Source organism: Ursus maritimus, unplaced genomic scaffold, assembly GCF_017311325.1.
Source record: "Ursus maritimus isolate PB19 unplaced genomic scaffold, ASM1731132v1 scaffold_34, whole genome shotgun sequence".
NCBI classification, from domain to species: domain Eukaryota; kingdom Metazoa; phylum Chordata; class Mammalia; order Carnivora; family Ursidae; genus Ursus; species Ursus maritimus.
Window position 1 is genome coordinate 22806529 of NW_024426008.1, and position 17230 is coordinate 22823758.

The 17230-nt window shown below is 47.1% G+C and overlaps 1 protein-coding gene across 1 annotated transcript in view; it reads left to right on the top strand.

Annotated features, from left to right (window-relative positions):
- The first annotated feature begins 2865 nt into the window (after positions 1-2865).
- Positions 2866-17230, top strand: part of SLC1A1 (solute carrier family 1 member 1) — a 78117-nt gene continuing 63752 nt past the window's right edge. Inside the window, 1 exon segment of the mRNA XM_040620299.1 lies at positions 2866-2956. Within this exon segment, the coding sequence (XP_040476233.1) occupies positions 2866-2956 (91 nt within the window).

The following is a 17230-nucleotide window of genomic DNA, read 5'->3' on the forward strand; positions in this document are numbered from 1 at the left end:
AACTGAAGGAAGTCACTTACCTTCCATGTGCCCCAGATTCCTCAGCTGTAAGATGAAGATGATGATGACACACACTATCTCGTCTGATTCCTCCAACAGTCCCATGAGGTATAACAACAGTCCCTACCTCATTCAGTTGTTGGGAGGATCAAAGGAGGTAATGTGTGCAAAGTGGTTAGAAAGGTGCCTGGCACATGGCAAGCGCATTATGTCTGCTTATTAATTATTTTTTATTGCCAGCTAAAGTGGAACCGCCATGAAGCAACAGCATGAATGCAGTTTATAATTGCCTTGGCCCACTGCTTTGAACTTTTGAGATTCTTGACTCTTATATTTAATTTAGGAGATTTTTATTATTTCAAAATGAGTGTATATATGTTGGCTTTATTCATCTTTTTATATTGCACTGTTTTAAAATTGCATAATTTACAGGAGCATAAAGCAATTATGTACTCTATGAGTGTTAGGTGTGAAATTGTAGTACATTTAGGTCCATGGCAACTTTAAAGGGCAATTACTCTTGAAAAACACGCAAGGGTTCGTGTGGGTCTGATGTAGTTCAGGGTGCGTTCCTGACAGGCAGGCCACAGGAGAGAGGGAGTAAAAGAAGCCTGCTCACGTCAACTCCAAGTAAAATTAGCCACGGTGCTTGCTATGTGCCAGGCACTAAGTCTTTTTAAAACGTTGTATTCAACTCTTACAATACCCCCGTGACATAAACAATATCAATACCTCCATTTTACAGATGTCGAAGCTGAGACACACAAAAAAATTTAAGCAATTTGCCCAAAGTTACTCAGCTGGTAAGTGGTGGTACTGGGATTTAAATCTAAATATCCTATCCACAAAACCCAGGCGCAGTTGTTCTTTTATACCTCAAAAAGTTGTGAGGTACAAAGTTCATCTTAGCTCTTCTACTTTTTTCTGTCTTTAGGGCCTGTTTCTCTCTTAAATACAGCGCTACCCACAACTGTAACGGAAATGAGTATACTTATGGGAAACACTTAGGAAAATACAGGAAGATAGAAAGCAGAAAGATTCGAACATGCTATTATATGACCCCCAAACGACCATGGTTAAAAATTTGGCGTATTTCCTTCTAGACTTTTTTTTTCTAAGTATATGATTTTGCTTTACATAGCAGTGACCAAATTGTATACACAGTGTAATCCTCCTTTTTTTCCCTCATAATATCATAATATATGCTATCTCATGCAATTAGAAATTTCATAAACTTCCTTTCTATTGGCTCCATAATGTACTACAGCATGACAGCTTCATAATACATTTGCCATGCCTTTCATGTTGGACACCTGAGTATTTCCAGCTTTTTTTATTGTGGGATGGCTCTCTCTGTCCCCTCCTTCTTGATAGTTTCCCTCCTTCCGACATTTCCTCAGATCCTGCTCTGGCATCAGTAACCTTGATACCCATCTATTCTTCCTTCTCTCAAAATTTAGTTTCTGGAAAGGAGCTGACAAAGTCATTCATACTAAAGTGTACGTGGTTCGTAAAGCTGAATTATACTCTCTTCAAGAAGGCTTGCATCGATTTCAGCCAAAGGAGTGAAGCTCTAATTGTGGGGGTTTAGTCATCAGATAATCGAGTTGGGGAGCTCCCTCACCCTCCCCATTCAGACAGTAGCCTCCACACTAGCAAAAAAGGCGCAGAGCTTACTTAATGTTGGGGAAGCTGACAGGAAGGCAGCCTAGAGCTGCGGAGGTGGTGATGTGGGAAGGGAAAGGAAAGAGTTTGTGTAAGTGACGGTGAAATAATGGGGTAGAAGAATGGAAGAGAACTCGAAAATTCACTTAGCCTCGCGGAATATATTTGGCATCACTTACCTAGCTTCTCCAACTCCCCTGTTTGCCTTTCCAGTGCATTTGGCCTTAGGGATGGGCCCGCCCACCTTCTCCCAGCGGCCGGGCGCTCAGACCTAATTACTCTGCCAAGTCTCACAGTTTGGGGGCCTTTGGCGGCCACGGAGCCAGTCAAGTTTCTCAGAGGGCCCATTGCAAGCCCTGTGTCCACAGACCATCCTATTAGTGCCTCACCTCCAGCTACTCCGAGAGAAGAGTTAATAATACGGGGGGGAGGGGGGCGGTGGATTAGAGGTGAGGTGAGAGCTCACAAAGTCCTGTCCTGCCGCCCCCCCCGCCCCAGCACTCTCTCTTCCCCTCCCGCTAGAGGCTTCAAGCTTTCTAGACGGCTGGCAAATCCGAGGCTACGGCGGGAAGCAAAGGGCACCCACGACAAAGCTGTTTCCCTCACCTCTCCCCCCTGGCAAGGGCTTCGCGGTGCCCAGGGGCTGGTGTGGAGAAAGCGGAGGGGAGGGGGTGTGCAGGAAAGCTCCAAACCACAGCGGCTCCGCGCATCTAGCCTAGGCGAGGAGGAAAACCGAAATCCGAAAAGCTGGTCTGGCAGGACCAAAAAAAAAAAAAACGAGAGCGTACAGGTGAAGGCTGGGCGGGCGTGGGGCTGCGGGCTCCCGGGCACCCCGCGCGCACGGCGCACGCCCCCACCCGCCCGCGCGGACCGCCGCTCCTCCCCCCTTCCTCGCTGGTTGGCCCCGGCGCCGCAGAGCGCGGCGGCGGCAGGAGGAGCCGGGCGCGCCCGACGCGCACTGCCGGCGAGGTGGCCCGGGCAGCGGGCGCGGCGCGCGATCTCAGGTGGCAGCGGCGGCGGTGACAGCGGCGGTGACAGCGACAAGCGGCGGCCGCAGGAACCGGCGCGCACCCTCTCCCCGGCGCGCCCGCATCCCGCCCCCACTGCGCCGCGGAGCCTCCGCGGGTCCCCGCGCGCACGGCCGAGCTCCGCGCACAATAGCGGCGGCCGCGGCGGCGGCTCCCGGCCCCGGCGCCTGCCATGGGGAAGCCGGCGAGGAAGGGATGCGACTGCAAGCGCTTCCTGAGGAACAACTGGCTGCTGCTGTCCACCGTGGCCGCGGTGGTGCTAGGTGAGCGGTGTGACGGGTGGGCGACGCGCGCGCCCTCACGCGCTCCCAGCGCCCAGGCCGCGTGCGGGGCCGGCGGGTGCGAGGGTGGGCGAGGCGCCGCGGCTGCACCTCAGCGCCCCCGTTGGCCTCGGAGCCACGCGGGGGCTTCCCCGCTACGGTGCCGATGTCTGCGTGCGAAGAACAAAGCTCCCCGGGGACTCCCATTTGGGTGCTCCACGAGCTGCGGGTTTCTGCTTTACCTGAAATGATCAGAGGGTCTTGGAAGGGGAAGGGGAAGCTCTGGGTTCTTGCCGTTTGGAAGCAAACATGGTTTATTATTAGGTTTTCAATCCTATGTGCTCCCCCCCCCCGCATTTTTTCTGGAACCGTGCTGCCTGGACAGGGATCGAGTGGGGATCGAGTGTGGTCCTCGGTTGGACTGGAGGAGGCACCTTAGTCTCAGGGATGGCCGGGCCCCCTGAGGGGACGGAGGAAAAGGATGTTGCCACCAACCCTGGGCCAAATTCTTGCCCAAACTCAAGGGGTGTGCAGCTGTGGCCCACAGGAGGTCACTGAGGAAAGAGAGCTAAGAGAACTCACGTTTCTTCCTTTCACACCCTGGTAATCTGCCAAAATAGCCTCCTTGAGCTTCCTTGTTCTCCACATTGTTTTTCTACTGAAAATAATTTTTAAGTCCTATTTGCGTGTTTTTAAACAAGGGTGTATTTAAATGATTCACTCCTGACAGATTACTGGACTAAGCGGATGCCTGAGCCATTGCTCAGAGGTATGAGTTGTTCCTATTTAGATTATGAATTCCTGCCAATTTGCCTGTCTTACAACTTGGGCTCTGGGATGCACCCCTTAGGGGCTGGAGTCTGTCCCCTTTCCTCTGTGAGCTCAAGGTGGGGGGGGGGGGACACGGACACCCAGCAGGTGAGATTCCTTTGAAGTCCCCATCTTCCCTTTGGAAACAGGAGCTGGGTTTACCGAAAAGGGGGTGGGCTGGCAGCCTCCGGACCTCATGCACCTTCTCCAGGGATGCTTCTGAATCTCAGAATATTTGGCATTGCCTACTCCCACTCTTAATGCCCTACCCCTCAAAAACCTGTGGAAGTTAACAGAATCCTCAGAGTCAGATCTGTTCCTCCAGAACCTTGTGCAAAACAAAGTCAGGTTTCTAGTAAAGAAATAACATCTTGGAATTGCTTTAGCAGAGGCCGTTTGTGGGAGGAAAGGAGAGAAGTAGAGAAGTAGAGAAGCAAGTCTTTCTTATCTGCTTAACTCTATTTCCCCCAAGGGCCAAGTGGCTTAGGGGTTTTTAGGGAAGGTTTATCCTGCCCCCACTACATTTAAATAATATACCACAGAGAGAGTGATTTGATTTCCCTGCATCCAAACAGATGAGATGGCCTTGTTTGTTTTCCCTAGTGTTAAAGAGTACAGAATTAATTGTTAAGCCCTTTTTAAGGATGGTTACTGGGTAACTCAAGGCCAGCATTTCCCTCCCAATTCCTGGTGAAAGTGGAATAATCTTGCCTTTTTAGTGGAGTTCTCCAAAGATACTCACCTGTTAACTAAGTGTTGCATACCACTGTTCAGTGTACTCATTCACAGGAAGCTGGTTTGGAAAGGATTTTGAGCAGTTGTTCCCTGGCCTTTGGAACCTGTTGCAAAAATACAGTTTCAGAGTTAAGAGGGATTACATGCCCATTTTGCAGATCTGGCCTTTGGCATCAGGGCACTTTCCAACAGTTTTTAATCTGGGTGAACCACAGGACCTTGAGTCAGACGCTTTTCTCAAGAAGGAAGAACCACCATATAAAAATGCCAAGTGCCCCACTGAAGTTTTTCTGGACATTTGCTCCTCCAGGGGCAACACAGGGCTATCCCGAGGGTTTCCGTTCCTGGTCTGAGTAGTGCCAAGCCTAAGCCATCCCCAGTGTGCCCACCACAGGCACCTCTCCGGGTCTTCGTTTTTTCTTTTCTTTCTCCAGGGCACTGGGTCTGAGTGGAAATCATACTTCTGTGTAGTCTGCACGAGCTCAGCTGTTTAACCAGAATGAAATTCCAGCCAACTTAAAACAGTGAGGCTGAGTCCATTTATAAACTGATAGTAAGTTTATTTTAAAAGTCTTAATTGGTAACAGAAAATCACAAGCTCTCGTGCAGCCTGCATTCTGGACATTTTTTAAGAAGAAGAAACTGTTAAATTTATTAACTACCCTGACAGAATCTCATCTTCTGGTTATAAACGTCAAAATGTTTGGTCCTGCTATAATTCAACAGTCCTGACACTCTAAAATATTTTGATTATTGAAATGAGGGGCAAAGGTTTTTATGAGCCGGCTTAAAGCCTCTAATTTTTCTAAGACCTAAGATGTGAGAGGAAATGCAGTTGAAGAGCATTTTTTATGAAGATATGGGAAGAATTAACCATTTTGTTTTGTGCGCCATAGCCTGATTCTCAATTCGTTTAACAGGCAGAAATTCTAAGGGTAGAATTTTTGTGCTCCAACTGGGAATTCTGTCCAAACAGAATCACTGTATGTAAAAACATTCTGTGTCACAGCATTCTGATTCAAGTGACCCAGTAACGATCATATCGTGTACAGACTTTCCTTGACTTAGGATGGGGTTAGGTCCCAATAGGCCTATGGTAAGTTGAAAATATCAAATATCATAATTCAGAAAATGCATTTAATACACCTGACCTGATGAACAGCATAGGCTTAGCCTGTGGTTGGGCAAAATCATCTCATGCAAAGCCTGTTTTACAACGAAGTGTTGAATAGCTCATGTAATTTGTTGAACACTGTAGAGAAAGTGAAGAACAGTGGTTGTTGGGTGCAGAATGGTTGTGAGTGTACTGGTTGTTGACCCTCTCGAACACGTGGCTGCCGTGCCCAGCGTCACAAGAGAGAATTGTACCACATCTCGCTAGCCCAGGGAAAGATCAAAATTCAAAAATTTGAAGTCCAGTTTCTATTGCACAAATATTGCTTTTGCACCATTGCGAAGTCGAAAAATCCTGTCGGGGCTGTGTGTATCGTGTCGGTAAAGCACTCGTGGGATCCTCACCCCATTCACAGCATACAGCTGGAGCTTTCTGTCCAGGACGTGCTTTCTTTCAGCCATTTGAAAAACCTGATTTCCACCTTACGGATTTTCAGGAAAGGAAGTAGGTGTTATTTACATGACAGAGCTGGCAAGCTTATTCATTCTGAATAATTTTCTTCAGAGCGCTAAGGAAGCAATCCTTTATGGATTCAGATTCCGCTGTTTGATGTGGAGAACAATTCTTTCACGTTCTTAGTAATACCCTTGCCCCAGCTTCACGTCTCCTACCCTGGGGCTCTTGCAACATGCATTTGGCAGTCTCTTCCTCTGTTCCTGTGTGTCTGCGAAGCCTCTGATGACAGGGGCTGGCTGCAGCTCACCTGCACAAAGCCTTGTGTGTGGCAACATTCCAGAATGTGTATCATTACTGATAAAGCTCGTTTGGTCTGGCAACTCCCATGCCTGGTACTGCGGGGCCTCTAATCCTCCATCTTGGAATACACCTGCAGCGAGACCAACACTTAAGTCGTGTGTTCATTCAGGAGAGACTGTTCTGGAGCCTGGGCACACAGCAGTGAACAGAACAATCAAAAGCCCTTTCCTCATGAAACTTCTGTTCAAGTGCAGAGAGGTAAACCATAAACAGAATAAATAGGTAGACTGCAAGACAGAGTGTGTCAGATGGTGAGAGCACTCTGGAGTAACACAGAGCAGGGAGGGGCTGGGAGGGTCTTGCACTTTTCAATAAGGCCATTGGGAAGGCCCTGCTGGAAGGTGACCACTGAATGAAGACTAGGAGGTGGGGAAACAGGTGCACTGATATCTGGGGAGCATCCTGGCTTGTCTGAGAAAGAACAAGGGGTGGAGGCAGGGAGGGGAGGCAGGAGGCTAGGAGGGGACAGAGCAGAGGGAGAGTGTGGGCTCCTCGAAGGACTTTGACTTTTATGGGGAGATGGGAAACCATTGAAAGGTTCTGAGTGGAGCAGCGTGGTCTGGTTGTATTTTAATCAGCTCACCCCGGCTGCTGTTTTGACCACAGACTGGCAGAGGCAGAGGCGGGAACAGAGCTGGGTGGAGGAGGCTGTAGTGTGCTTAACCTGCCATGCATTTGCCTTCTCATACTTCTCTAATCTCATTTCCATCATGCCTAGTGAAATATTAGGAAATGCTTAGTAAAAAAGGCATTGAAAATGTTTTGCAGTATAAAGTAGGTGTTACCTATATACATATGAGGAAACTATAAAGTTACCCACATATGGATGAGGGAACTGCGGCTCAACAGTCATGGTTACTCAGATGAAAACTGGTCCTCCTGTTCCTTTCCTTCCCCTCCTTTGGGCTGCTTCTCTCTGTCTTGCTCCCCAGCTCCCTATCATACCTGGTCCTTGCTGACCCTCCCGGGAATCACGGTAATGTGGCGAGCGCCGTACTGGGGTGGCATACGTTGGTCTATATTGTCCTTTTCTCCCCTGTGACTGGGAAGGGACAGAAACATGCCTCCAGGACTCTGCTTATCCCAGTGGGTGCCTTTGGAGGAATGCTGCTCCCATGGGACTTGGCAGACTCATCGGCCAGGCTGGCCTCCAGTCTGGGCTCAGACCCACCCTTATGCCTCTGTTCATGAGGCTACCCAGCTCTTCCTTCCACCTTCAAAGTCTGCCTTTCCTACCTTCTAACAGAGGGGTTGGGCATGACTGCGACAGAGGGTATGATTGAGAGATGTGGAAAAACAAAAGGAGCAAGACCACTGAGGAGGCAGAGACAGCTCCTGGAGGGCCTAGAATGCCATGCCGACGAGTTCGGACATGGTCTGAGGCTTAGGTTGGCAATGACACGGTCAGAACTGTGCTTGGGAAAGATCACGGAAGCAGATGCATGTGGCAAATGGATCCTGGGAGGGCAGCCTTGCAGGTGGGCAGAAAACCGAGGGGGTTAATGTCCATGTCCAGACAGGGAGAGCTGGGGGCCTTGGCTGCATAGCCGCAATGGGAATGGAAAAAAATGACAGTTAACTCGAGGTGCTCACCAGTTTAAGCTGATGGCGAATGGCTGGATTTGGTCCTCCAGGGGAAGGATGTGGCAATCTCTAGCAGGAGAGGGAGTCCTAGAAGTGGCACAGACTTGGAAAAGAACTATTGTGCGTTCCCACTGTGCAGAAGGAATATCTACTTGTATGCTTTACTCTGTAGTTAGAATCTATTTTTTTTTTTTTTGCCTCCCCCACCAATCCATGAACCTCCCTGAACCCACAGCATCTGTCACAATGCGTGGTGGGCTCAATACATTTGTTGATTTGTTGAACTATTTATGACCCGGAGAGTAAGACATAGTCCTTGTTTATTGAGCGAATAAATGAGCCCAAAGCTTAGCTTGAACTCCATTTTCTCCATAAATTCTCTTCTACCTACTTCAGCATTCTCCAATCTGCATCAGTAACCCAGATTAACACTTAGTCTACATATATATCAAGCATGGTCATCTTTTCGTCCTCAAACTAGATTATAGACCCCTTGAGGGCCAAAGGACCCCTATTACCCCTAGCATATACTAGAAAACGAAATGAGACCTTAAAGTAATGGGACTGAGTTTTCAGACCTCTTTAAGAAAGTGCATCTGATATTTAAACTCTCTGGGCCTTTGTTTTCTTATCCAAAAGAAGAGGGGTTTGGATGAGCTGGAAGAGCAAGGATTTCATTCACGTGCCAGCTCCCCTTTATAGATAGTGGACTGTCTGGTGGGATATGTTTGTTGAGAAAGAATTGGAAACAGAAGTTCTGGAATTGATTACTGATGTCTGCCAAGGGCTTAGGAACAAAGAGTAGGGGCACGTGTCCTGCATACTTGTTGACCATGGGTTAGGAAATCTCTGCAGTTCCTTCTAGCTTTAATCCTTTTGCTCCGTGACTGTCTCATCATCGTTCCTCAGTTTATTGCTCGGAGCCAGAGGAACTCTGCCATAGGACACTAAGCGAGTAATAAAGGTCATTATGGGAGGATGAAATGATCTTGATGTTGAGTCAGTTGAAAACTTCTGTGACTTGCATTTAATAATGTGAATTGTAAAAATAAATAAATACTGTAATTTGCATATGGGACTATTACCAGGGCAGGGTTCCGTGTCAGCAGTAGATTATGCAGGAGTATGAGGGCTGATGGACTTAAGTTGTTCCTGCATATGTATACATATCTTGCCTGTATTTGCTTCATTAAGTACTTCAAAGAAGAGGTCCTTTAGCTGGCTTGGCCCAAGTTCCACTTATTAAAGAATTAGGAAAAGAATTTTGGGCTTTGAATGTCCGTGCCTGATGCTTTCATTGTTGAAACCAAATTGGAACCAAGCAGACGTGGGGACTCCTTAAAGAGGTTCTGATTTTCGTTTGTTCTCTGCATGGTGTATATATACACCTCAAGCCTATCAAACCAAAACCCACACAAAGTTATATGAACACAAAATTATAAAGTGACTCTTTCAAAAATGATCGCAGGTGTTAGACTCTGCCCCACACCTTATGTCGTATTCACATTCTTAATGCTATCTTTAGGAGGACTTTGAAGATAAATTGCTCATGCACAGAGAAGGGCAAAAGAAAGTGTGTGTGGGGGGGGTATGTGTGTATGTGTCTGTGTCTGTCTATTCAGTTTAATAGAAAAGAAGTTTAGGGGCACCCAGGTGGCGCAGTCAGTTAAGCATCTGACTCTTGATTTCAGCTCAGGTCATGATCTCAGGGTCCTGGGATCGAGTCCCACATAGGGCCTGTGTTGGGCTCCACCTGCAGGGACGGTTTGCTTGAGTTTCTCTCTCTCCCTCTCCCTCTGCCCCTCCCCACCTGTTGGTTCTCTCTCTCACTCTCTCTCTCTATCTATCTAAAATAAATAAATAAATAAATCTTTAAAAAAAGAGAAGTTGTTCATGGATATTCAATATCTTATTAGATGTTGCTTAATATGAGACATTGGTTTTAAAATGTACCAAAAAAAAAAATCCGTGTAGTATCGAAGTTATCCACTTGTCACAAATTTGAGCAGCAAGCATAAGCAATAAAGGAAACTTCAAATGAAGACACACGATGTAGAAAATTACCGTGTGCCAGATCAGGATACAGCAGAGCTTGCATAGTAGCTCGGACGGCTAAAAGCCTGACTAGGTCAGACAAGGTGTGCAGACCTGGGATGAGGAAATCGCTTTGGGAGCGAATGTTCGTCTGAGCACTTGCCTGTTAAGAGAGAAAGCTTTCCACATTAATTACTTGCGAGAAATCGTGATTACCTTTAGCAGAGCTGAGCCTCCAAGTAACTGTCCTCTGGGGAGTCAGCGACACGCTGGCCAGGTGCCAGGGAACCTGTGTTTTCCTGAGGATCTGTGGATCTCCCCCATGTCGGTGCTGGAGATCTGGAGTCACGTATGCTGTGAGCACTGGAGCACTCTCGAAGAAACGAATTCATTTTTGATGACATCAAGTGGCCCATTTAAACACCCCTGCAGCAGTGTGTTAGAGTAGCAAGGGTTTTCAGTGGCCTTTCCTATTTAGAATGTTAAACATACATCTAATAGCAGAGAATATTGGAGACGGTGACTATTAAGCCAATAATTCACTTTGGAGCTATAGTTTGGCTCAGTGGATAGATTTAGAAGGAGCTAATTCATTATACTTGCTGAGGAAACAGCCCAAACTGCAACAAAGAATGCTCTGTTGTAATTAGTACACTCCACAGTAACACCTCTGTTGATGGAAAGAAAGTGTTTCAGTGACTCACTCGTTGCCAGAAATGTTACTACCCTATGTTCGAAAAATATCTGCCAACTGCCTGTTCCATTACCAGAGGTAGAATATTTCCTTTCCAGCAAATACTCCTGCACTTTCCGGGATGGGTGGACCTTGTCCCAGCCCACAGACGCTTCACGCTGTTATGTTCTGGGCTGTCCAGCACCCGCCCCCCGCCCCAGCCCTAGTTGTGTGAGTTCTGGGCAGTGGTCCCCACTCAACCAGGATGAGGAGGACGCTGTGCCTCGTTCCCCAGCACAAGACCCAGAGCCAGCACTGAGGAGATGGGACCCTCCCACCAGTTCCTCATGTGTGGCCTGAGGTCTTTGTTCCCCCAGCCCTTCTTGGTCTCATGATCCCTAACTGTGTCCACAGATGGGACAGCTGTCACAGCACATCTTCATGTGTCCGGGAAGGGTCCTGACTCGAGCATCATGTGACTGCGTGAGGTCTGCACGTTGATGCAAAGAGGTGGCCTTGGGGGCTGGAACTTCCATTCAGAAATGACCAGAGAGGGTCCATGCTGTGTGTTTATTCTTATAACTGCACTGAGACAGTTACTTGGGTCCAGTGCCCTCAGGTTTTTAAAGCTACATTTACTTAACTAAGAAGGAAACCCTTTGAGAAGAGAGCTTAAGTGAGATTATATAATCAAATTATCTTTCTACCACTCTTCTGTTGCTCGAGAGTTATCTGGTTACTTATAATTCAGTAAAGAATTAAGTCAGCAACAACAAAAATGCATCGTCATCGGAAATACCTAACCGCAGAAAGCCTAATCTCCAAGCCTCTTCCCACTTCTGGAAGATAAACTGATTTTGCTCAATTTCCCTGGGCATTTCATATACTTCATTATCTTCTGATTCCATTAACCACTTTACAGGTTTCATACAAGATTCCCCAAATTATGAGACAATGAGGGAGACACATTTTATCCTTTGAAAAGTCATTTTTCTTATAGTTTACCAAGCCTACGATTTGCTAACATTTGTTGAAGGCTTACTGTGAGTTTTATGCACATTTATTTCCCATTGAACCCTGAGTATAATGAGGTAGGAAGTTTGCCCTTTTACAGATGAGGAGAGGGAAACGTAAAAGGCTTAAGTCCCGTGACTGAGGTCCCCGTCAAAGCTGGGATTTGTACCCAGGACTGTCTGGCTCCAAAACTGAGGTTCTTAACCACTAAGCAAGACTCCCTCCTTCCTAGCAGACCTTGATACACCTACAGCATAGTTCAAATGATTCGTGTAGACTTCACTCTTGTACAGTGACTAAATTAAGCCTGTTTTCCCCCTTCTCCCTCCATCCCTTGCCTGTCTCTTGGCCCCTCTTTATCCTGTCCTTAACTTGGGGAGGTCCCCAGCAGTTAGCCTTCCCCGATTCTCCCCTCATAAGCCCTCTGTTTGGATAGGGATTCTGGCCAAGGTTGGCTAGTGGTTGCTTTCCCTGGGAATGTTGTACTTTGCTGCGCTAATGCTTTTGCTCGTTGTTTCATGCACAGTTATCCTACTCATCCTTGAAGATGGATCACCTAATTCCCATGCTTCCTGTATAGACTTCTCTGCCTGCTCAGCCGGAGATGATCTGCCTTCTCTGCGCTCTTGTCACTTTTTATTTACATCCACATTGTGTATGCACCACCTCCCCAAACCCTGTCCTGTGGCAGACATCACTAATTGATTACTGCACTCTTAATCACGGAGCTCAGTGATGGCCTCAAAATCCCCAAAATTATCCTCCAGGCAAGCACTGTCCATCAAAGGGAATCGGCATGTAAGAGGAAAGGTGTTGTCTATGATTGGGAAGATCTATTCATTTAGCAGTCAGTTAAGAGCTCAGTTCAAAAGGAGCAAATATTAATGTTACTGGCAAAAGTTGCAGGGTGAAAGACTGTGCTTCGTCTCAGTGTCAGAGGCAGTGCACGTGCAGATACCACTACAGTAGCCCCAGGGTGGTAGATGCTGCAAGAAAGCTACATCTTGCCTTGGGCCTTAAAGAAGAGAGGTGGAATTGAGAAAGAGTTCCTAAAGAAGGCCAGGAATGGCCTTGAGCAGGTGTGGTAGGATTCCTGGCTGGATGATTGGAAATATTACAAGAGCCCAGGTTGAGATAACGATAGGAGGACAAAGGCCCATAGCCTGTCTTATGTCCAGTTTCGGCATCATGTGCAACTACTGTGTAATCAGTGTGTTGCTGTGTTTTCACAACTTCTCTGTCTCACCTCAGTTTCCTGAAGATAGGGAAAAAACGCCGTCTCATTTGGGTCTCTCATACTCACAGCATCTAACACTGCACCTGCTTTGTAGAAGATGCCCCAAAATCTTTTTTCACTGGTTACAAAACCTTTTTCATTAAAGAAGTAAATCCTTGGTGAGCCTCTCTCATTGGTCCCCGGGCTAGCCACTTAGTTGTATGAGTTGTTTTGTTTTGTTTTAAGATTTTATTTATCTATCTGAGAGAGAGAGAGAGAGCACAGAGGGAGAGGGAGAAGCAGACTCCCCACTGACATGGCCTCAAAGCTCCCAGGCTGGAGGGCATCTCCCTACCCTGAGGAAGGTGTCACCTTCTCAGGAAACCAGCCCCAGAACCAGCCTGATTTCCAGGGAATTCTTTGGACCGATTAGAGAAGATCCATCTGGTCTCCCAAATTTGGGCCATGGCATAAAGTTCAATCAGCCTTGAATGATGGGGCTTTTTTGAATGTGGTAATTAGCAATTTCTATGTCTGTTTGTGAATTTATTTCTAGGTTTCTCCCCCCACCACACACACACACACACACACACACACACACACACACACATTTTTTACATCCTTGTCCAAATTCTGCCTATTTCTCTCTTTGTCTGGAGATTATTTCTATGATAAGGAATTAATTAGCCTGTCTGTGCTGCCTGTTCCAGGAGACCTTGAGCTTGAACTGCTTGGATAAACACTAGATTTGGTCATTAAAGTCTGGAGATGGGTTTTTACTTTTTTATTGGCAAAAGTTAATTGTCAACCAGGAGAGGTAACAGGTCTGCTCCATTTCTGCTTCTTCTTCATCGATTTCCCTCTTACACCTGAGGAATTTCCCGAGGTTTCCTCATGTGGAGGAACTTCTCAGTTCCAGGGAGGGATGGAGATAGAAATGTTGCCAGTTCAGAAGCCACAGACCCTGAGAAACAACGTTTACATCTGTTGTTTAAGTGGGAATGACTGAATAAAGTTTGGTTGCTTTTTCAACCTCAAGTAGGTGACCATAGAAGTCAGAACTTACAGAATCTAAGATTTGGAACTCTGAAGTTCCCTGGACTTTAGGGCTCATCCCAGAGGTCGCATAGGCTTTGTGTATGCTGCCCTGGGCTCTGGGCTCTAGAGAAAGCCTTAGCAGATAACAGCAGGTGGGTCTGCAGCTGTGCTTTTTTCCATTTTCTCCTTCTCCCCCTTCACAGCCTTCCCCCACCCCCTAGGCAGCATCTGTTGTCCGCGTGGGCAACACCGAGAAAGGGAGCTGAAGAGCCTCAAAAACATTAAACATTCCGAGATTCCAGAAGTAAACAAAGCCCTTAAGTATGACTGTGAAAAGATTACACTCACCATGTTTGATTTGGGGGGATCTCTGGTGGTCATCTTAAATGTGTTTATGGTTATTTCTAGACCTTCTGTCTAATCCATTGTTGTTCTCAAGCTAGTCATCGGCAGGTACTTTATAAACCTGCAAAGTGCCTTATAGATGTTTCTTACTGTTTCTCATTGTTTTTTGGGGGGCTGCAAATGGGGCAGTTTGGATCCTGGGTACAATGTTATTCCTTGAAGACACTAGTATACAATGTCATCTTTGTGTGTTTTTTCTGGGGCCCTACTCTCATCCTGTATGAAAAGGCATCTGGGCTCCTTTCAGTGGCTATCTGGCATGTACAACATTCTAAATAGGACTGTTCTTTCACAAATGATAATCAAACAAGTTGGCTATCTTTGCTTTTTTACTTCCGGTGAGGATGAAGAGAAGTATCCAGGGTATTTACAGACAGATTCCTGACCCAACCTTTCAGCACTGGAGATCACTTTCATGTTAATTTTTAAAATACCATGAAATTCTTCAAATACGTCTTCACTCACTTGAAGATAAAAATAAATATTTCTGTGGTCCTTGTGAGGTGGGGGAGGATAGTTCAGAGTTACAGCTCCGCAGAAATTAAGGCAGATAGGTAAACAGTCGGCAGCCAGGTGGCATAGTTGGGAATCATTAGTGACCAAAGTTCAAGGTGACAAAAATTTTCCAAGCAGAGGTGAGGAGCGGCCAAGGAAAGTCTGGGAGTCCCACTTACTTAGCCTTCTGTGTGCAGGGTTCCTCAGACTGGGAATTCCAGGCTTGGGACAGGTCTAGAAAATCGAGGGTATCTCCTGCCTTCTTTCTGACAGAGGTCCCTCTCTTTCTCTGCTCTCAAATTGCTCCTGACTAAAACCAGCTGTGGGAAGGATGGTCAGATTTTGTTTACTCATAGGGAGAAGGCTTCCTGAGATTGTGTAATGAACCCAGAAGGTGTTTGTGAGAGTCGTAAAACTGGTTATGATAGGTAGTGTTTCCAGACATCTAGCGTTAAACCCGAGGAAAAGGTGTGTCCTCCAACCAGAGGATCCAGGGCCCCTCCAAACCGTATGAGTGTGGGCGAGGGTACTTACAGCTCCTTCAGTGACTTGGAGGCCAAATATTTGCCCAGGTACCAAGGAGGGGAGAGAATAGAGTGAAACCACAAGGTAGATTAAAGTCTTTCAGAGGTATGCATAAAACGAGCTGAGAGCTGGCATCATCCTTGAGATTATCAGATATGGTAGAAAATGGGAGATTTTAGTCAAGTCATAGATATGTATCTCAGAAATAGCCCAACCACACAAGTGTGGGACTGACATACCTTTGAGGGAGAGAGAGGCTACTTGTTCCAGGATTGAAAGGTTCACTCACAGCTGGCCTCTAAGCCAGTTGATGCTTCCTGTAGAGGCTAGAGTCCTGTGGGGTGGTCCTACAACCGAGCTTATCCTCACTTGAACCCAAGGGGCTCTTTGGACTCCAGGGGCCCCAGAAGTCTGGGAGAAGTCCAGAGGCATAAGAACCAGGTACCCAACTTCTCATGGGTGCATTACCTTAGCCATTGTCAAATGGAGACAATCCCATGAGTAAGGAGATACTGGAGAGGCCATATTTATGATACCCCTCTGGGTTGGACAGCCCTGGAACAATGTGGCAGAATTCACGCCCACATTCCTGTGGCCCAGTTTTCATGCTCCATCAGTGGCATCCCCTCTCCATGGTTTCCTCCCGCCTTTTGTAATTAGGTGTGTTGAGTAAAGAGTAGAAAATGCAGTGGCCTCCTAGGACCACGCGTTGCATGGCAGTTATGCAGCCCGGGTTCAGTTCAGGGCAGCAGATGGTGATCAAGGAGCTGTGGAGGGTCAGGCTCAGTGCCAAGGGCAGGGGGGTCGCAGAAGGGAGAATGGAGGTGAGGGCATGGGCCAAGACAGAGGTCTACGAGAGGGGGTAACAGACGGAGATGAAGCTCAGCAGGGCCAAGAGCAGTTTTATCACCTGGGGAGAGAGCCCAGGAAAGGCTTTCTGGAGGAAGGGACATTTTAGCTAAGTTTTGAAGGGCGAGTAGGAGTTCACTAAGGCAAAGAGAGTGAAAAAATGTTTTTTTTTATAGGGGAATCTATACAAAAGAGGGCACAAAAGCAAGGAGCATCTTTAAGAAATAGCAAGGAGTTTGTTGAGACTATATATGATGAGACAGGGTGGTGAGGACATTCAGTCCTGTATCATTTAGGGACCAGTCAGAAAACACAGGGCCCACCCACCTAAAACTGTTTAACTGGGGCGCCTGGGCGGCTCAGTTGGCAAAATGTCTGCCTTTGGCTCAGGTCATGATCTCACGGTCCTGGGATCGAGCCCCGCATCATGCTCCCTGCTCAGCGGGGAGTCTGCTTCTCCCTCTCCTTCTGTGTGCCCTCTCTCTCTCTCTCTTTCTTAAATAAATAAATAAAATCTTTTTTTTTTAAGTGTTTAACTGAACAGAGTTTAATCAAAGGACATTTACCGAGTTAAGCAGGGTTAAGGAAACCAACAAGAGATGGTAAGACACCCAGGGCTGGGATGCCTGGGTGGCTCAGTCAGTTAAGCATCTGTCTTCAGCTCAGGTCATGATCCCAGGACCCACGGGAGCCCGAGTCCCACATCAGGCTCCTTGCTCAGTGGGAAGCCTGCTTCTCCCTCTGCCTGTGACAAATAAATAAATAAAATCTTTTTTAAAAATCTTTAAAAAAAAAAAAAACACCTAGGGCTAATAACTGTGGGAAGCTATTAGCGCCCCTATACCTGCACAGGCAAGGGGAGAGGGCAGTGTTACCACAGCCCAGCGAGGGTTGGGGCAGAGGGACCTCGTGACGGTACCTGTATAGGCACAGGAACACAGCCGCTCCTCGAACCACGGCAAGGCAGAG